The sequence below is a fragment of the Chiloscyllium plagiosum genome, unplaced genomic scaffold, assembly GCF_037043375.1.
Source record: "Chiloscyllium plagiosum isolate Xiang-an unplaced genomic scaffold, Cpla_swu_hap1 HiC_scaffold_2, whole genome shotgun sequence".
In the NCBI taxonomy this organism is placed as follows: domain Eukaryota; kingdom Metazoa; phylum Chordata; class Chondrichthyes; order Orectolobiformes; family Hemiscylliidae; genus Chiloscyllium; species Chiloscyllium plagiosum.
Window position 1 is genome coordinate 73,501,879 of NW_028270140.1, and position 15,318 is coordinate 73,517,196.

The following is a 15,318-nucleotide window of genomic DNA, read 5'->3' on the forward strand; positions in this document are numbered from 1 at the left end:
AAAGACAGTACAAGATGACAATTAAGGATGTCCTGCCCCATTATCTCCAAATTGTATAAATGCTCGCGAAGATTTGCGCTCACAAGGACTGAATGGAAATCCCATCCTGATGACTGTCAAGAGCACAGCTATACTATTTTTTAATGCTCATAAAAAGCTGTTTCATTAAAACATAGAAAATAGGAGCAGGAGTATGACTTTGAGCTTGCTCCACCAATCTACATGATTATGGTTGATCATCCCAGTTCCCTGTTCCTGCTTTCTCCCCAAATCCTTCAATTCATTTGCCCCAAAGACTATCTAACTTCTTGAAAATATTCAATATTTTCATCTCAACCAATTTCTTTGGCAAAGAATTCCACAGGTTCACTACTCTCTGGGTAAATAAATGAGGCTTACGTCTTTCTGAGACTGCAACCTGATTGTGCACTCAATTATCAGGGAACATCCTTCCTGCATTTACTCTGTTTAGTCCTGTTAGCAATCTAGGATTTCTATTAGATTCTACCCTCATTATTCTAAACACCAGTGAATAGGACCCTCACTCTTCATTCCAGATAATCCTTCATTGCACTCCCTCCATAGCCAGACCTACCTTCCTCAGGTAAGGAAACCAAAAATACACACAATACTCAAGCTGTAGTTGCACTCCAGACTTACAGAATTGCCATAAGACAGCCTTGCTCTTGTACTCAATTCCCCTCACTATGAAGGCCAATGTTGTCTTCCTCACCACCTGCTGCAACTGCATGCTTATTTTCAGCAACTGGTGTGCAAGGACACCCAGGTCCCCTTTCTAATTTATCGCCATTCAGGCAATAATCTGTTTCCGGTTTTTGCTAGCAAAGTGGTTAAACACATTTATCCACATTATACTTTATTTGCCATGCATTCACTCAACTTGTCCAAATTACATTGAGGTATCTCTGCATCCTGCTCAGAGTTCAACCTCCCATCCAGCTTTGTGCCATCTGCACACTTGTTGTTACTATTGATTTAGGCAAAAAAGTGAGGACTGCAGATGCTGGAAATCGGAGTCTACATTAGTGTGGTGCTGGAAAAGCACAGCAGGTCAGACAGTATCCGAGGAGTAGGAAAATCGAAATTTCAGGCAAAAGCCCTTCATCAGGACTTATTATTGATTTAGATGAGGGAACTAAGTATATATTCCTCTCCAAAGAAACTGGTGATCTGTGTGACATCTGCCATACTTTCAAGCATAAATGCATCCAGAATATTACCAATGCTGCTCTCACCAGAGCACACCTTTTTATATCCTTACTGCTTGACAATGATAGCCAAGCAGCTAGCATACTGGCACAGGCACAGAGAGCTATTTTCTTCACTCATATTGTTTTAAGAGTGTCTGATCACCAACCTGGACATTTGTGAATGGAAAAGGCTTACATTCTATTAATGGTCAATTTTGGAAGTCTGCGCAAGATATCCTGGGGGCTGTTGTGATTCATTCATAAAAATCTTTCAGATGCTTACCCCCTTTAAAAGGTTCTCAGGTCATACAGGAACGTCTGCTAGTGCACAAGGCTTCTCACTCCAAAAAATGGCTCATGACACATTTACAAAAGCCTCAGGCTGACTCAGAATGAGATCAAATGCTGCTCATGCTTCAAATAGGGCCATAGTGGAACAGGCCATAGGCTTCCTAAAGCTGAGGTTTTGATGGCTGGGCCATCTGTGTGGACCATAAAATATAGACTTTCTGCAGTTGCAAGGTAAGGTGCCGTTGGGCTGTGTGGGGGTATTAGAGTGAAGGAAGAGTGGACTAGTATGAGCCGAAGGGAATAATCCTGGCAGAAAGCTGACAGGGGAGGAAAATGCATCTGGTGGTGACATCCTCATACCCTGCTTCCTGTACAAACTCTACTCCATTCTCCCAGCTCTTCCAGTTTCCATTGCATCTGTTCAAATGACGCCAACTTAGACAAGGGAGCCTCTGAAATGTCCACATTCTTTCTCAACAGATGATTCCCCAGCACTATTGTTGACAGGGGCCTCAGCCAGGTCTGATTCATATCCTACACTTCAGCCCTCACCCTCTCTCTTCCCTTCTGCAACAGCAACACTGTTTCCCTTGTCCTTACCTAACACACCTTCCAGGTGAAGCAGCACTTTATCTTGGAACCTGTGTTTTTTTTTAAGGACATCGTAATAACAAAGCGGAGTGTGGGGTGCTGGAAAAGCACAGCAGGTCAGGCAGCATCAGAGCAGGCAAATTGACGTTTCAGGCATAAGCATTCCTGATGAAAGGCTTATGCCCGAAACGTCGATTTGCCTGCTTCTCTGATGCTACCTGACCTGCTGTGCTTTTCCAGCACCACACTCTCGACTCTGATCTCCAGCACCTGTAGTCCTCACTTTCTCCTAGTTGAAAAAAAACAAGGACAACATAACCTTGTTCTATTCACCCTCCTGGCCAGACTATTATTCACTCCTTTGTCTGTCAATGGTTCTTCTCTCTGTTTGCGCTCTATCCATATCAGCGGCAACGCTTTTCACTGTGCCTTGGTACACGTGACAATAAATTCAATTCAATTCAATTCAATTCAATATCTACTGTCTACTCCTTACCCATCTCCCCCACCCAAGCTTCTGCATATAAACTGACATTTTTCTATCTACCGTCAATTCTTAGGAAGGGTCACTGGAAACAAAACATTAACTCTGATTTCTTTGCACTGGTATTGCCAGACCTGCTGAGCTTTTCCAGCTATTTGTTTTTGTTGTACAGAATCAAGAAGTTACATATGCTGATGAAATGCATTAGCTCCATCAATGTTGAAGATTTTAACAAGGCAATGATTATCCATTTTACAGCATTTCAGATTTCAATCTCACTTTTAAATTTAACAATGGACACAGTGCTCATTACTACAGAATTCACTATAGTTTTCCCCATTAGAGCAGCTCTTGAACATATGTGGCCTTATGCTGGAGTTTCCATGTTCATTTGCAAGGAGAGCATTGCATGTAAGGTCAATTTTTCTTGGTTCCCAGTTGGCTAATTTAGACCTCTATCAACAGTTTTAAACTGTTCTGTTTCATTTAGACCTCCCTGTATTCTCAATATCAGAGCTTCCCTGTAACCCTAGCAACCTGGTTATCCTCCCCATGGCTTTCAGTTTCCCCTGTGCTCCTATCCTTCCAGCTTCCACCTCTTGCACTGCCATGCCTGACCTTTGCAGCTGCTAGCCCTGCACCCCCGACCCAGCTTCCAGCCTCTCCCTCTTATTCCTCCAAACTTACCCCCTCAACCTTTCTCTCTTCCCCCCTCAAGGTCCCTGCAGCCTTTCTTCACAACTACCCAATGAGTACATAACAATAGGTTTAAGTGAAAGCATATAGAATTAAAAACTAAATAAATTATTTTGAACTCAGATAGCATCTTGGTTAAGTAACACTAAGGAGTACTACACTCAGTTCTGATTTCCATCCAACACCATAAAAGAGAGAGACACTAGAATAGATGCAAGAACAAACCAGGTTTCCAAAGATAACAGAACTGAGGTTATAACCTGGGAAAGACTAAGTATGATGGGCTCTCTTTCAAAAAAAATCAGATCAACCATGATCATAATGAATAGCAGAGCAGATTTGACAAGTTTAAAAGCCTACTTTTCCTTTTTCATAAGCTCACATGACCTATTTGAATTTTTTTATTTTATAAAAGGTTTAATAGAAAGCCTTATCTGTATCTTCTCTATATTATTTTATGATTCTCCACTGTAAAGTTAGTCATTTTAAATTAAGTACCTTACCTGTTTCCCCAAGGCCAGGTTGATAGTAACTTCGAACAGCAAGGAAAGTTAAATTCTTACTGACACTGATAGAGCTGAAAATCGGTGCCCACTCAGATAGCTTGATCCAGTCACCATTAATGTCCAAAACACCTTGATTTAAATTTGCCTTCACAGCTTTTAGTGGAACAAGGTCATGCAGAGCACACAAGTGTTCATAATGTGCTTCAAAATCCATTGGCCCTTGCTCGCACAGGTGAATGGAATCGATCATTTGACGTGATTCTGTGAAAACAGTGAGGGAAAGAACTGTCACCATTTGCAACTAAGAAATTTTGAACTATACCGAGCACCCAAAATAAGGAACGGAAAACCTAGTAACAGCAGCAGGAAGTCATTTGGTCTTGTGACTGAATGGCAGACGTGACGGCATGGGGCTGGGAGGGTGGGAATATTGCAGAATGATACATTCCACAGGACCACATGCGGAGGGATGCACTAAAGCTTGGGGTAGTTGTCGCCAAGGCGTAGCGGGAAAGACTGGGGAAAGTGAGGTCATTCTGATGACGGGGGGTGGGTATAAAAACCGAATGAACTGCAGATGCTGTAAATTAGAAACTAAAACAAAAGTTGCTGGAAAAGCTCAGGTTTGGCAGCATCTGTGAAGAGAAATCAGAGTTAACATTTCAGGTCAACGACCCTGAGGAAGGGTCACCGGACTAAAACGTTAGCTCCGATTTCTATTCACAGATGCTTTTCCAGCAACTTCTGTTTTCGTTTTAAATGGGAATTTGTTCAGTTATCGGACCCTCCCGGTGCCTCAATTGCATGTAAATGTAATCTTACACAATAAAGATATCCCTTTGGTTTGTTTGTAAAGTCAAACTCCAATGTGAGTTTTTCTCCAAATAATACTGTACAGAACCGAACTGCTTTAATGACTCTGTGTATGTGTGTGTACATGAATAAGGTATATTTTTAAATTAGAAGGGTGAGATGGGAGAGGAGGGCGGAGGCCGAGCTGGGAAGTGGGGTGGGTGGGAAGTGGGGTAGGGGGGAGGGAGGTAAGTAGGGGCGAGAGTTTCGAGGGCTGCAGAGAGTAGGGTAGGGTGAGGGGATGCCAGAGGATAGAGGTGAGTAGAAGGAAGCAAGGAATGAGTGAATAGGGAGGAGGATCCAGCGAGTGGAGGAGGCGATGAGATTTGAACCGATGTCTCCGGAGGGTCAGCCCAGTGCATTCAGCAGGAGAATGTCGCAAGATAAAAACAAACATCTCGATCTGCTGAATGCTCAGAATCCGTGCTCGCCACTCATTTCACATGGCAGTACCCCCTCCCAGCGGTTAACTGCTCGGTGCCTTGCTAACGGACACAGACCCTGGTTTTACTCACTGTCACTGAGAGAGACACCTATCCAGCTCCAGCCGTTACCGATGCTCACTGCGGCTGCGCGGCCCCGGACTGTGAGCGCGGGCGCTCCCGCCGGCTCCAACCGTCCACCCACAAGATGGCGGCTGCTGGCCTGTGGATGCACTGGTACTGAGCGTCTTGAGTTGTTTATCATCCGGGACTGATGTCAGCTCAAGTCTAAAGCACGGATCGCAACGGAAATAGTTCATGACCATTTGTTTTTCTTTTGTAAAGCCCTCCTATTTGACTCACTTTCTTTTTGCTGTACTCTAATGGAGCGTTTATTAAGCATCCTTCCTTAGATGCTCAGCGGGTCCTCAAGAGTTAACTACATTGCAAATTGTAAGACGAAAAGTCGCGATTAAGGTCTTTTTCAGTAATATGTAGGAACAAATTATTGCAGTAATCTGTACTGAAAACAACAAATGCTGGACACTTTAGCTCTGGTGAAGATTTATGTAGACTCGAAACTTGCTGTCTCCATGGATGCTGACTTTTTCAGCAATACAGTCAGTTCTTCTATAATGTAATGGTTGCGTTCTTGTGTAACCCTGCGTCATATAAAAATCGTACTTTAGAAACAGCGCTTAAAGTGTCGGCGCAGTAATCGCGTTAATGCCAACACACATTTCAAAAGTTCACGCTTTAGAAACAGCAACCCCAATTCAATCACATGACAGCAAATATCTCGTTGACAAAATGCATATTATAATAGAATGGCATATACTTAAGTTCTGCACGATCAAACAGCCGTTACTTATTTCATTATGTATTTTTAACCTCTTTCAGAAATGCAGGATTATGTTATCGAAAGTGTATAATAATATCAAAATGTTGTACTTGCTAAAGTTATTCAATCTTACAAAACAAATTCGTGTTTTCTCAGGTTAAGTTGGAAGTGATTGGATTGTGTTACACAGTAGTGGAGCAGAGGAGACTGAGGGGAGATGTGATTGAGATGTTTAAAATTATGAGGGGTATAGATTGGCTAGACAGGAAGGAACTCTTCTCTTGTTAGAGGCACCAATGACGAGGAGGTATACATTTAAGATAAGGGACAGGAGGTTTAGGCGAGATGTGAAAGTGATGGAAATCTGGAATTTATTGCTTGTAAGGGTGGAGAGTGTGTTGCTGGAAAAGCACAGCAGGTCAGGCAGCATCCGAGGAGCAGGAGAATCGATGTTTTGGGGCATAAGCCCTTCATCAGGCATCATTAGATTAGATTAGATTACTTTCAGTGTGGAAACAGGCCCTTGGGCCCAACAAGTCCACACCGCCCTGCCGAAGCGCAACCTACCCATACCCCAACATTTACCCCTTACCTAACACTAGGGGCAATTTAGCATTGTCAATTCACCTAACCTGCACATCTTTGGACTGTGGGAGGAAACCGGAGCACCCGGAGGAAACCCACGCAGACACGGGGAGAACGTGCAAACTCCACACAGTCTGAGGCGGGAATTGAACCCAGGTCTCTGGTGCTGTGAGGCAGCAGTGCTAACCACTGTGCAACCGTGCCACCCTTAGGGCTTATGCCCAAAATGTTGATTCTCCTCCTCGGATGCTACCTGACCTGCTGTGCTTTTCCAGCACCACACTCTCAACTCCGATCTCCAGCATCTGCAGTCCTCACTTTCTCCTCCTTGTAAGGGTGGTAGAGTCAGAAACCTTTAAAACATTTAACTAGTATTTAGATGTGCCAAGTGATGGAAAATGGGATGTTAATAGTTAGGTGTTTGTTTTTGACTAGAGTAGATTTGATGGGCCAAAGAGCTACTTTCTGTGCTGTAGACTTCTATAATGAAAAAATGGTCTTTTGTATCTAGCAATTGTTTGCAAATATACTGGAGTTGTATATTGCAAGAGCCAAGATTATTGTTTACTTGGAACCTCAGAACTCTGGTAAGGAAAACAATTGAGATGAGACAGTGCTATCTGTGAAAAATGATGTCATCTTTGGTGTCCTCTAAGTTTCTAACCTTTCTGGTTAAAGATGGAGGTAGAATCAAAATGCATTCTGGACAATGCACCTGTGGCACATTTCCGCCAACTGCTATCCATGTGATTGGGTGATGTTCCATATGTCTGTAATGAAGCATAAAAGAAAGCAAAGTAGTGCTTAAAACAGAATTACTCTGTTATCACTTATACTGATACCATGTAACCATGAGGAAGGATGTGTGGTAATGAACATCAATTAAAGTTTAAAATGAAGTGATCACCATTGCAAGAAAATGTTTGGAAGATCAGGGTGAATGAGGAAATAAAATTTGAACAGAATTTAAAAGAATTCATAAACTGACAAAAAATGACTGTCAAATGTCTACTGCAAAATAACCTTGATGAAGTGTATAAAGCAGCAGTAAAATAGAAACAGAGTGCTGGAGGAACTCAGCAGGTCTGACGGAAAGAAACAGAGTTAATGTTTTGATTCTAAACTTATTATTTCTCTCTCCACAGAAGTTGCTAGAACCACTGAGCTTCAACAGCATTTTTGTTTTCATCATTTTGCCTTTAAGGCCGTGTTGAACCTGCATTTACTGGAGAAGTTTAAACCATGGGAATGAACCTATAAATTATTTTGCATTGAAATAAGAAGGACAATTTAGCTGTACAGCCAGTGAATCTTTCCTTACACATTTGGACATTTAGAAGCAAACAGCAGCCAGGAAGGAGAATGGATTTCAAAAGTAAAATTTGAACAGAGTAGTTAAAGGACAATGTTGAAAGGCCAACATCCTAATGAAGTTTTAAAAGAGATAAGATTTGCTAAATCCAGAAGGATAGTCAGAAGTCAATGGTGTAATTTTTGAGTTGGGTTTAACCAGACCAAACCAAATGTATAGTTTTCTAATCCAGGACATGGAAACAGAATAACAGAAAGTTAAGGGAACAGGAGTAAAGTGAATTCTTAATTCACAGAATGCTGAAATTTCAAGCATTCATCCAAACTGAAATTTAAATCCTGAATATCAAAAATCGGCGCCAACAAATAATGATGGCTATTTATCATACTGTATGGTGCTGTAGCCCAGTACGACCATTGATGCAGTGGCAGATTAGGGCCACAGTGGTAACATTGATTATTAACAATGTCCTTTTCTGGCTGCCTGGGACTTTTTCCCCAACCAAGTCTCTGTGGGAAAGGCATTGTCTCTGTCTCTGTGCGAGAGCACCACATAGGACAGTTACTTTTGTGGAAAATTCTCTAACCATCCCTTTCACTTCAGAGCTGCTGTGCCACCAAGGCCCTGCCTCTGCTGGCTGGAATTGGTGGGGCCAGCTGTGGTTCAGTTCCTGCAGTTAAGGCCTCAGGAGGGAAAATGTCCAAGGCTGGTCCAGGATCCCAGCCTGGATTAGTAACGGGCTAGTCCTGGATCAGGATTGGGAATTTGGATCTTGGATCTGGACCTGTTTTTCCTGGAGCGCGGAGGCTGAGGGGTGACCTTATTGAGGTTTACAAAATTATGAGGGGCATGGATAGGGTAAATAGACAAATTCTTTTCCCTGGGGCCGGGGAATCCAGAACTAAAGGGCATAGATTTACAGTGAGAAGGGAAAGATACAAAGGAGACCTAAGAGACAACTTTTTCCACACAGAGGGTAGTACGTATATGGAATGAGTTGCCAGAGGAAGTGGTGGTACAATTGTAACATTTAAGAAGCATTTGGATGGGTATATGAATAGGAAGGATTTGGAGGGATATGGGCCGGGCGTTGGCAGGTGGGACTAGATTGGGTTGGGATATCTGGTCGGCATGGACGGGTTGGACCAAAGGATCTGTTTCTTTGTTGTACATCTTTATGACTCTAATTCACCCATTTCCCCCAAAATGTTCGTGGAGCTGGTGGCATTTGCTTTTGGCTCTGTAAACTGAGATATTAAAGGGTTAATTTGCTTTGCTGACCTGCAGGAAATTGGATGTCCCAAGGCTGGGGTGGGAGGTCTCTCTTTTTTTTAATAGATATTTTTATTAGAAATTTAACATTTTTACAAGTTTACAAAATAAACAAAACTCTCAGATATAAACATTGATATACAATTAGCTCAAATATACAATAGCCAAAATTTAACAAAAAAAAACACAACAGAAAAGAACCGAAAAAAATTAAAAAAAATAACCAAAACTCAACTATCTACTAATCTAACCTACAACTAACCAGAGTGTATATTTAAGTCTCTTACATGCTCGGGATGTGTTAGCATCAGATATAATAAAACCCATATTCGTGCGGGATTCCTCCCCCGAGGGGCCCCGGACCAGCCAGGTTTGTAATCTCAATTAAATAAAAGCCCTTGTTAGGATAGCCGAAATATCTGTATTTATGTAATTCAAAAAGGGCTGCCATATTTTATAAAATAATTCGGTCTTTCGGTGCACCATATTTGTAAGGAAGTCAAGGGGAATACATTCCATAATTAGTCTGTGCCAACTTGAAAGTCCAGGGGAGCCCTCAGCCGCCCAGTTCACCAAAATATTTTTCCTTGCACAGAAAGAAAGAATAGAAAATAGTCTCTTCCCGTACGTGTCCAGGGAGGGAAAGTTTGAAAACCCAAGAGGAGAGATGCAGGGTCCACTTTAATTTCCGTTCCTAAAATTTCTGTCAGGGTACTTGCTACTTTAGTCCAATATCTACGGACCTTATGACAGGTCCATAAGCAATGTACAAGAGTGCCCACCTCTATTTTGCATTTAGGACACATTGGAGATGCTCCTGCTTTAAATTTTGCCAATTGAACCGGTGCTATATGGGCCCTATGAAGTATCTTCAGCTGGATAGCCTGGGTTCTGTTACAAATAGTAATTCTTCTAGCATTTTCCCAAATATCATTCCACGTTTCTGTGGAGATTTCTAGTCCCAAATCCTGATCCCATGTTTTAAGCAGATTATTCATATCTCCCGATACTCCATCATGTAGTAAATGATAAATAGTACTGACGGAAGATACCCCCACTGGTCGTAGGACACTACATTCTCTATCGGATTTATAAAGACTATCTAATAACGTAGTCTTCTTCTGTATAAAATCTCGAATTTGGAAGTATCGAAAGAGGTCTCCATTGGGTAATCCGAATTTCTGACGCAGCTGTTCGAAAGACATCAGGACCCCGTCTTTAAATAGATCCCCTAGACATGAGATACCCCTGGATCTCCAGAGTTTAAAAGTGGCATCAGTTAACCCCGGTTGGAATCCCCATGCTCCCATTATCGGTGCATAGGGGGATGTTTTATGTGAATTGCCCTCATTTTGCCGCATTATATTCCAAGCCTTGATTGTATTTAATATTATAGGGTTTTTACAGTGATCTGTAATGATTTTCCTCTTGTCTGAGAATAAAAGGTTAATAAGTGGGTATTTTACTTGAGAAGCCTCGATGTCCAACCAGATTGATTGTGGATCAGACAAGACCCAATCAGCTATGTAACTTAATAGGGAACTTAACTGATATTTCCTAAAGTCTGGGAAGTCCAATCCAACCCTTGCCTGTGGAAGCTGTAGCTTCTTCAGCTTAATGAGGGGCCGCCTATGATTCCAGATAAAGGAACCCAGCCAGCCATATAATTTACATAAAGCCGTCCTCGGCAACATCACCGGAAGCATTCTCATAGGATATAGGAGACGGGGCAGACATTCATTTTGATTAGTGCTATTCTACCCAACCAGGAAATTGGTAGGTCTCCCCATCGCTGGAGGTCCTGCCTTATCCTTTCCAATAAATACACAAAATTAGCCTTATACAACTGACCAAATACTGGAGTGATAAAAATGCCTTAATATAAGAAGCCCTCCAGGGACCAGCGAAAGGGAAAAAGGGATCCATCCGCTAAGCGGGGTATCATAGCAAGGCCACCCATTGGCATAGCCTCCGATTTTGAAAAATTGATTTTATAGCCTGAGAATGCACTAAATGTATTAATAACTTGGATTAAGCGAGGTATGGACATCAAAGGGTTACTGAGGAATAGAAGAACATCGTCTGCATAAAGGGTAATTTTATGTTTACCTGTACCAATCCTTGGGGCCACTATATTAGGATCAGCTCGTATAGCTTCTGCTAGTGGTTCAATTATTAGCGTGAATAACAATGGCGAGAGGGGACATCCCTGACGGCAGCCCCTACCCACACTGAAGCTATCCGAACCTAATCCATTGGTAACCACCACTGCTTTGGGATCACTATACAATGTTGAGACCCATTTGGTAAACACCTGTCCAACGCCAAACCTCTCCAATGTGTAAAACAAATATGACCATTCGACCCTATCAAATGCCTTTTCCGCGTCTAATGAGACTACTACTCCTAGTATCTTTCCCTGATGACAAGCTTGAATCACATTCAGAGCCCTTCTAACATTATTGGATGATCTACGGCCCTTAATAAACCCCATCTGATCCTCCTTTATAATATGTGGTAGTATCCTTTCTAGTCTCAGTGCTAACGTTTTTAGAGAGGATTTTAAAATCTAGATTTAGCAAGGATATTGGTCTGTATGATGTACAATCTTCTAGGTCCTTTCCTTTTTTAAGGATAAGAGAGATATTTGCCTCTTTCAGCGAAGGCGGGAGACAGCCCTGACTATATGCATAGTTGTACATGTCCATAAGTGGACCAGCCAGTATTTCTGTACATTCTTTATAGAATTCAGCTTGAAAACCATCTGGGCCCGGCGCCTTACCATTTTGAAGTTGCCTAATTGCATCAACTATTTCTTGGGGTGTAAGAGGAGCATTTAGGACCGATACTTGTTCCGGAGTTAGGCCTGGAAAAGTCAAATTTTTTAAAAATGACTGCATCCTCTTCGTCCTATCTTCACAATCCTGTGATTTATATAACTCAGAATAAAATTCTCGAAAGATCGCATTAATCTTTTTGTGATCATGAGTCAAAATACCCATACTTTCCTTGATAGATGTAATAGTCTGAGGGGCCTTTTTTTTCTTTGCAAGAAATGCTAAGTATCTACCCGGTTTATCGCCATATTCATATAACCTTTGCTTTGCAAATAATATTTCCCTCTTAGCCGTTTGAGTAAGCGTAGTGTTTAGAGCTGTCCTAAGAGCTGTAATCCTTTGCAATTTAATAATAGAAGGTCTATCAGTGTATGCTGTTTCAGCTGCTTTTAAGCGGGCTTCAAGCAGACGCTGTTGTTCTCCCTTTAATTTCTTCTGGGTCGCTGAGTAGGAGATGATCAAGCCTCGCATGTAAGCTTTGATGGTCTCCCACATCATTGACGGGTTGCTAGCTGTACCTGAATTAATTTCTAAAAAAGGTTTAAATTCTTGAGAGAAGTACTTTACAAATTTACTATCTTTCATTAGGAAGAGGTCCATACGCCAATGCCGAGGGGATGTCCCATTGTTCCTCGCCTTAGTTTCCATATATACAGCAGCGTGGTCAGAAATTGCTATACTACCTATTTTACAGGATGATATGGAATTTTAAAAAATCGAGGGGGCAAAAAACATATCAATTCTGGTATGACATTTATGTGGATTAGAGTAGAAAGAAAAATCTCTACCCTGTGGATGAAGACATCTCCATACATCTACTAATCCTAATTCTTTGTTCAGATCCATCAATTGTCTAGATCTGGGAGATACTCCTGCAGTACTCTTGGGAATCCTATCTATTTCCGGATCCATAATACAATTAAAGTCTCCCCCTATAATTATATGACGGGCATCAAAAGCCATCAATTTTGAAAAGGCTTCCGTTATAAATTTAAAGGGGTGTGCCGGGGGGCAGTACAAATTTAAAATCCCATATTCCTCTCCATTTATGAGGGCTTTAATCAAGATATATCGTCCAGATTCGTCTTTTATCTGCTTTAGGATTTTGAAAGAGAAATTCTTCCGAACAAGAATAACAACTCCCCTGCTTTTTGAGCTAAAAGAAGAAAAAAAGGCCTGATCAAATCCGCCCTGTCGTAATTTCAAGTGTTCTTTATCTGACAGGTGTGTCTCCTGTAGGAGAGCTATATCAACTCTTTCCTTCTTAAGATTTGATAATATTTTCTTCCTTTTGACTGGCGAATTACTCCCCTTGACATTCCAGGTGCACCACTTAACCGACTGATCAACCATAATCCTCTGGGCCAATCCGAGACCCCTCGGGAGGGGGAACCCGATCCAGAACATCCCGAGCGTAGAACATGTAAAATTTACAAAAATAAAGCCTCTTTAATACACCCACAACAATACAGTAAAAAACTATTTCTAAATAAAAAAAATATAAAACGTATCTAAGTGGAGACTTTCCCCCTTGTTCCCAGGGGGTGTCACTTCCTCTCCAAAAGTCCCTCATATCCTCTCCCAACCAATGCCCCACCCTTGACCCAGGCACTCCTCAATAAAATGAGGAGAATTCAAATATAATATAGAGCTAGAGTTAACAGTGAGCACCCTACCCCCACCGATACCAACACCTGGGTATATTTGGTAATGTTAATACCATATATAAACATATAATTATAAAATTACCACCTCAACAAATAATAATTAAATATAATAATACAAAATAACAAGGGGAAAACAACCCCGCTCCTAGAGACAGAGGTAAAATTGAATAAGGTAACCACCTTCCCCCACCAACATTAACCAAAGCCCCCAGCTTTTATATATATATATATATATATATACACACATATACATACATCCCTCATATATACATAAAATAATAACAGAAAACAGCCCCAAGGGGGAGGGGAGAAAATCAAATCCCTCTCCCCACCCCCCATGATAATATTAAACAGTAGTAAGAGAAAAGAGAAAAAAAAGGGGGGGGGGGTAAAGGCAGACCAACATCCATTATGTCTTACAGTTTAGCTAAGAGAGTCCAAGAATTCCTTAGCCTTTTCTGGTGATCCAAAGTTATATACGAATCCTTCATGGTTAAAGCGTAACATCGCTGGGTAGCGTAAGGAGCACTGAATATTTAAGTCCCTTAAACGCTTCTTCGCCTCGTCGAATGCCTTCCTCTTTCGAACCAGAGCCGGGGAAAAGTCCTGAAATAGCATGATCTTGGATCCTTTATAGATCATAGCTTGGGGGTCTTTTCCGAGATTTCTAGAGGCTTCTAGGAGTATCTGCCTCTCCTTGTAGCTCTGCAGCCGGAACAGGACCGGGCGCGGGCGCTGGTTCGAACCGGGCCCGCGTATTGCGACCCGGTAGGCCCACTCTACCCTTACCTGGCCTGATGCAGCTTGCAGATTTAAAAGCTGTGGCAGCCACTGCTCCAGGAATGCTGTAAGCTGGCCTTCCTCTTCCCGTTCGGGAAGGCCCAGCAAACGAATATTTTTTCGGCGACCTCGATTATCGAGGTCGTCAATATGATTTTCCAAGGTCCGGACTCACTGCTCGAGAGTCCGGACCTGATCCACGGCTGATTGAGCAGTAGTCTCGGAGGTCGCGGCCTTTAGCTCCGCCCCTCCGACTCGGCGTTCAATTTCTTGAATCTCTCGGTCCTGCTTCTGCAGCGCGGCCAAGAGCGAGTCCCAACGATTTCTGGATTCTGCAATAAAGGCATCGATCTTTGAGTCAAGCTTGGAAATCATTTCTGCAAGGCTTGTTACTGTTGGTAAGTCCCCCGGGGCGGCTGTGGACGCCTCTGCTGCAGCTGGAGAGGGTGGGGGAGGGGTTCCTGCTTGCTGAGAGCTGCGGGCTCCCTTCCCTTTAGTCATTTGAATAAAGGATTAAATTGTTTAAATGTAATATTACACAACTAATTAAATTACACAACTATTATAAATGATTTGGTGAGCGTGGTAGGGTGTGGGTGACCCACTGTACCCAAGTCTTGGGAGGAGCACTATAGACTCAGTCTTGCTGGGTCGCCGCCATCTTGGATTCCCCCGGGAGGTCTCTCTTAAAGGATGATTGTAAGGAATTTACATTCCCATATCTTGCCATTCAGAGCCATTTACATGGCCATTTCCTGGTTATTCAGGGTAAAGGAATTACATTATCGTCATCCTATTCGAAACCAGTAAGAACATTGCAGTTGGAATTTTGACTACTCCCTATAATAAAAAAAAAGATCCACAACTGATTTGACCATTAAGGGATGATTTACATGATATTGTTTCTGGAAATGATGTAGTCACTGCATTGTGTCTTGAGTGGCATGTGACTGTGAGGGAGTGACTTGGGG

At 42.2% G+C, this 15,318-nt stretch overlaps 1 protein-coding gene across 2 annotated transcripts in view; it reads right to left on the reverse strand.

Moving 5' to 3' along the window:
* Positions 1-5,837, reverse strand: part of cep78 (centrosomal protein 78) — an 84,428-nt gene extending 78,591 nt beyond the window's left edge. The window contains exons 1-2 of one of the 2 annotated variants that reach the window (XM_043712611.2): positions 5,147-5,837; positions 3,777-4,040 (exon numbers count right to left, since the gene is read on the reverse strand). In XM_043712611.2, the coding sequence (XP_043568546.2) occupies positions 3,777-4,040; positions 5,147-5,318 (436 nt within the window). In that variant the 5' untranslated portion in view covers positions 5,319-5,837. The remainder of the gene's footprint in view (positions 1-3,776; positions 4,041-5,146) is intronic. The other variant, XM_087997741.1, reaches the window with a different exon arrangement.
* Positions 5,838-15,318: the final 9,481 nt, after the last annotated feature.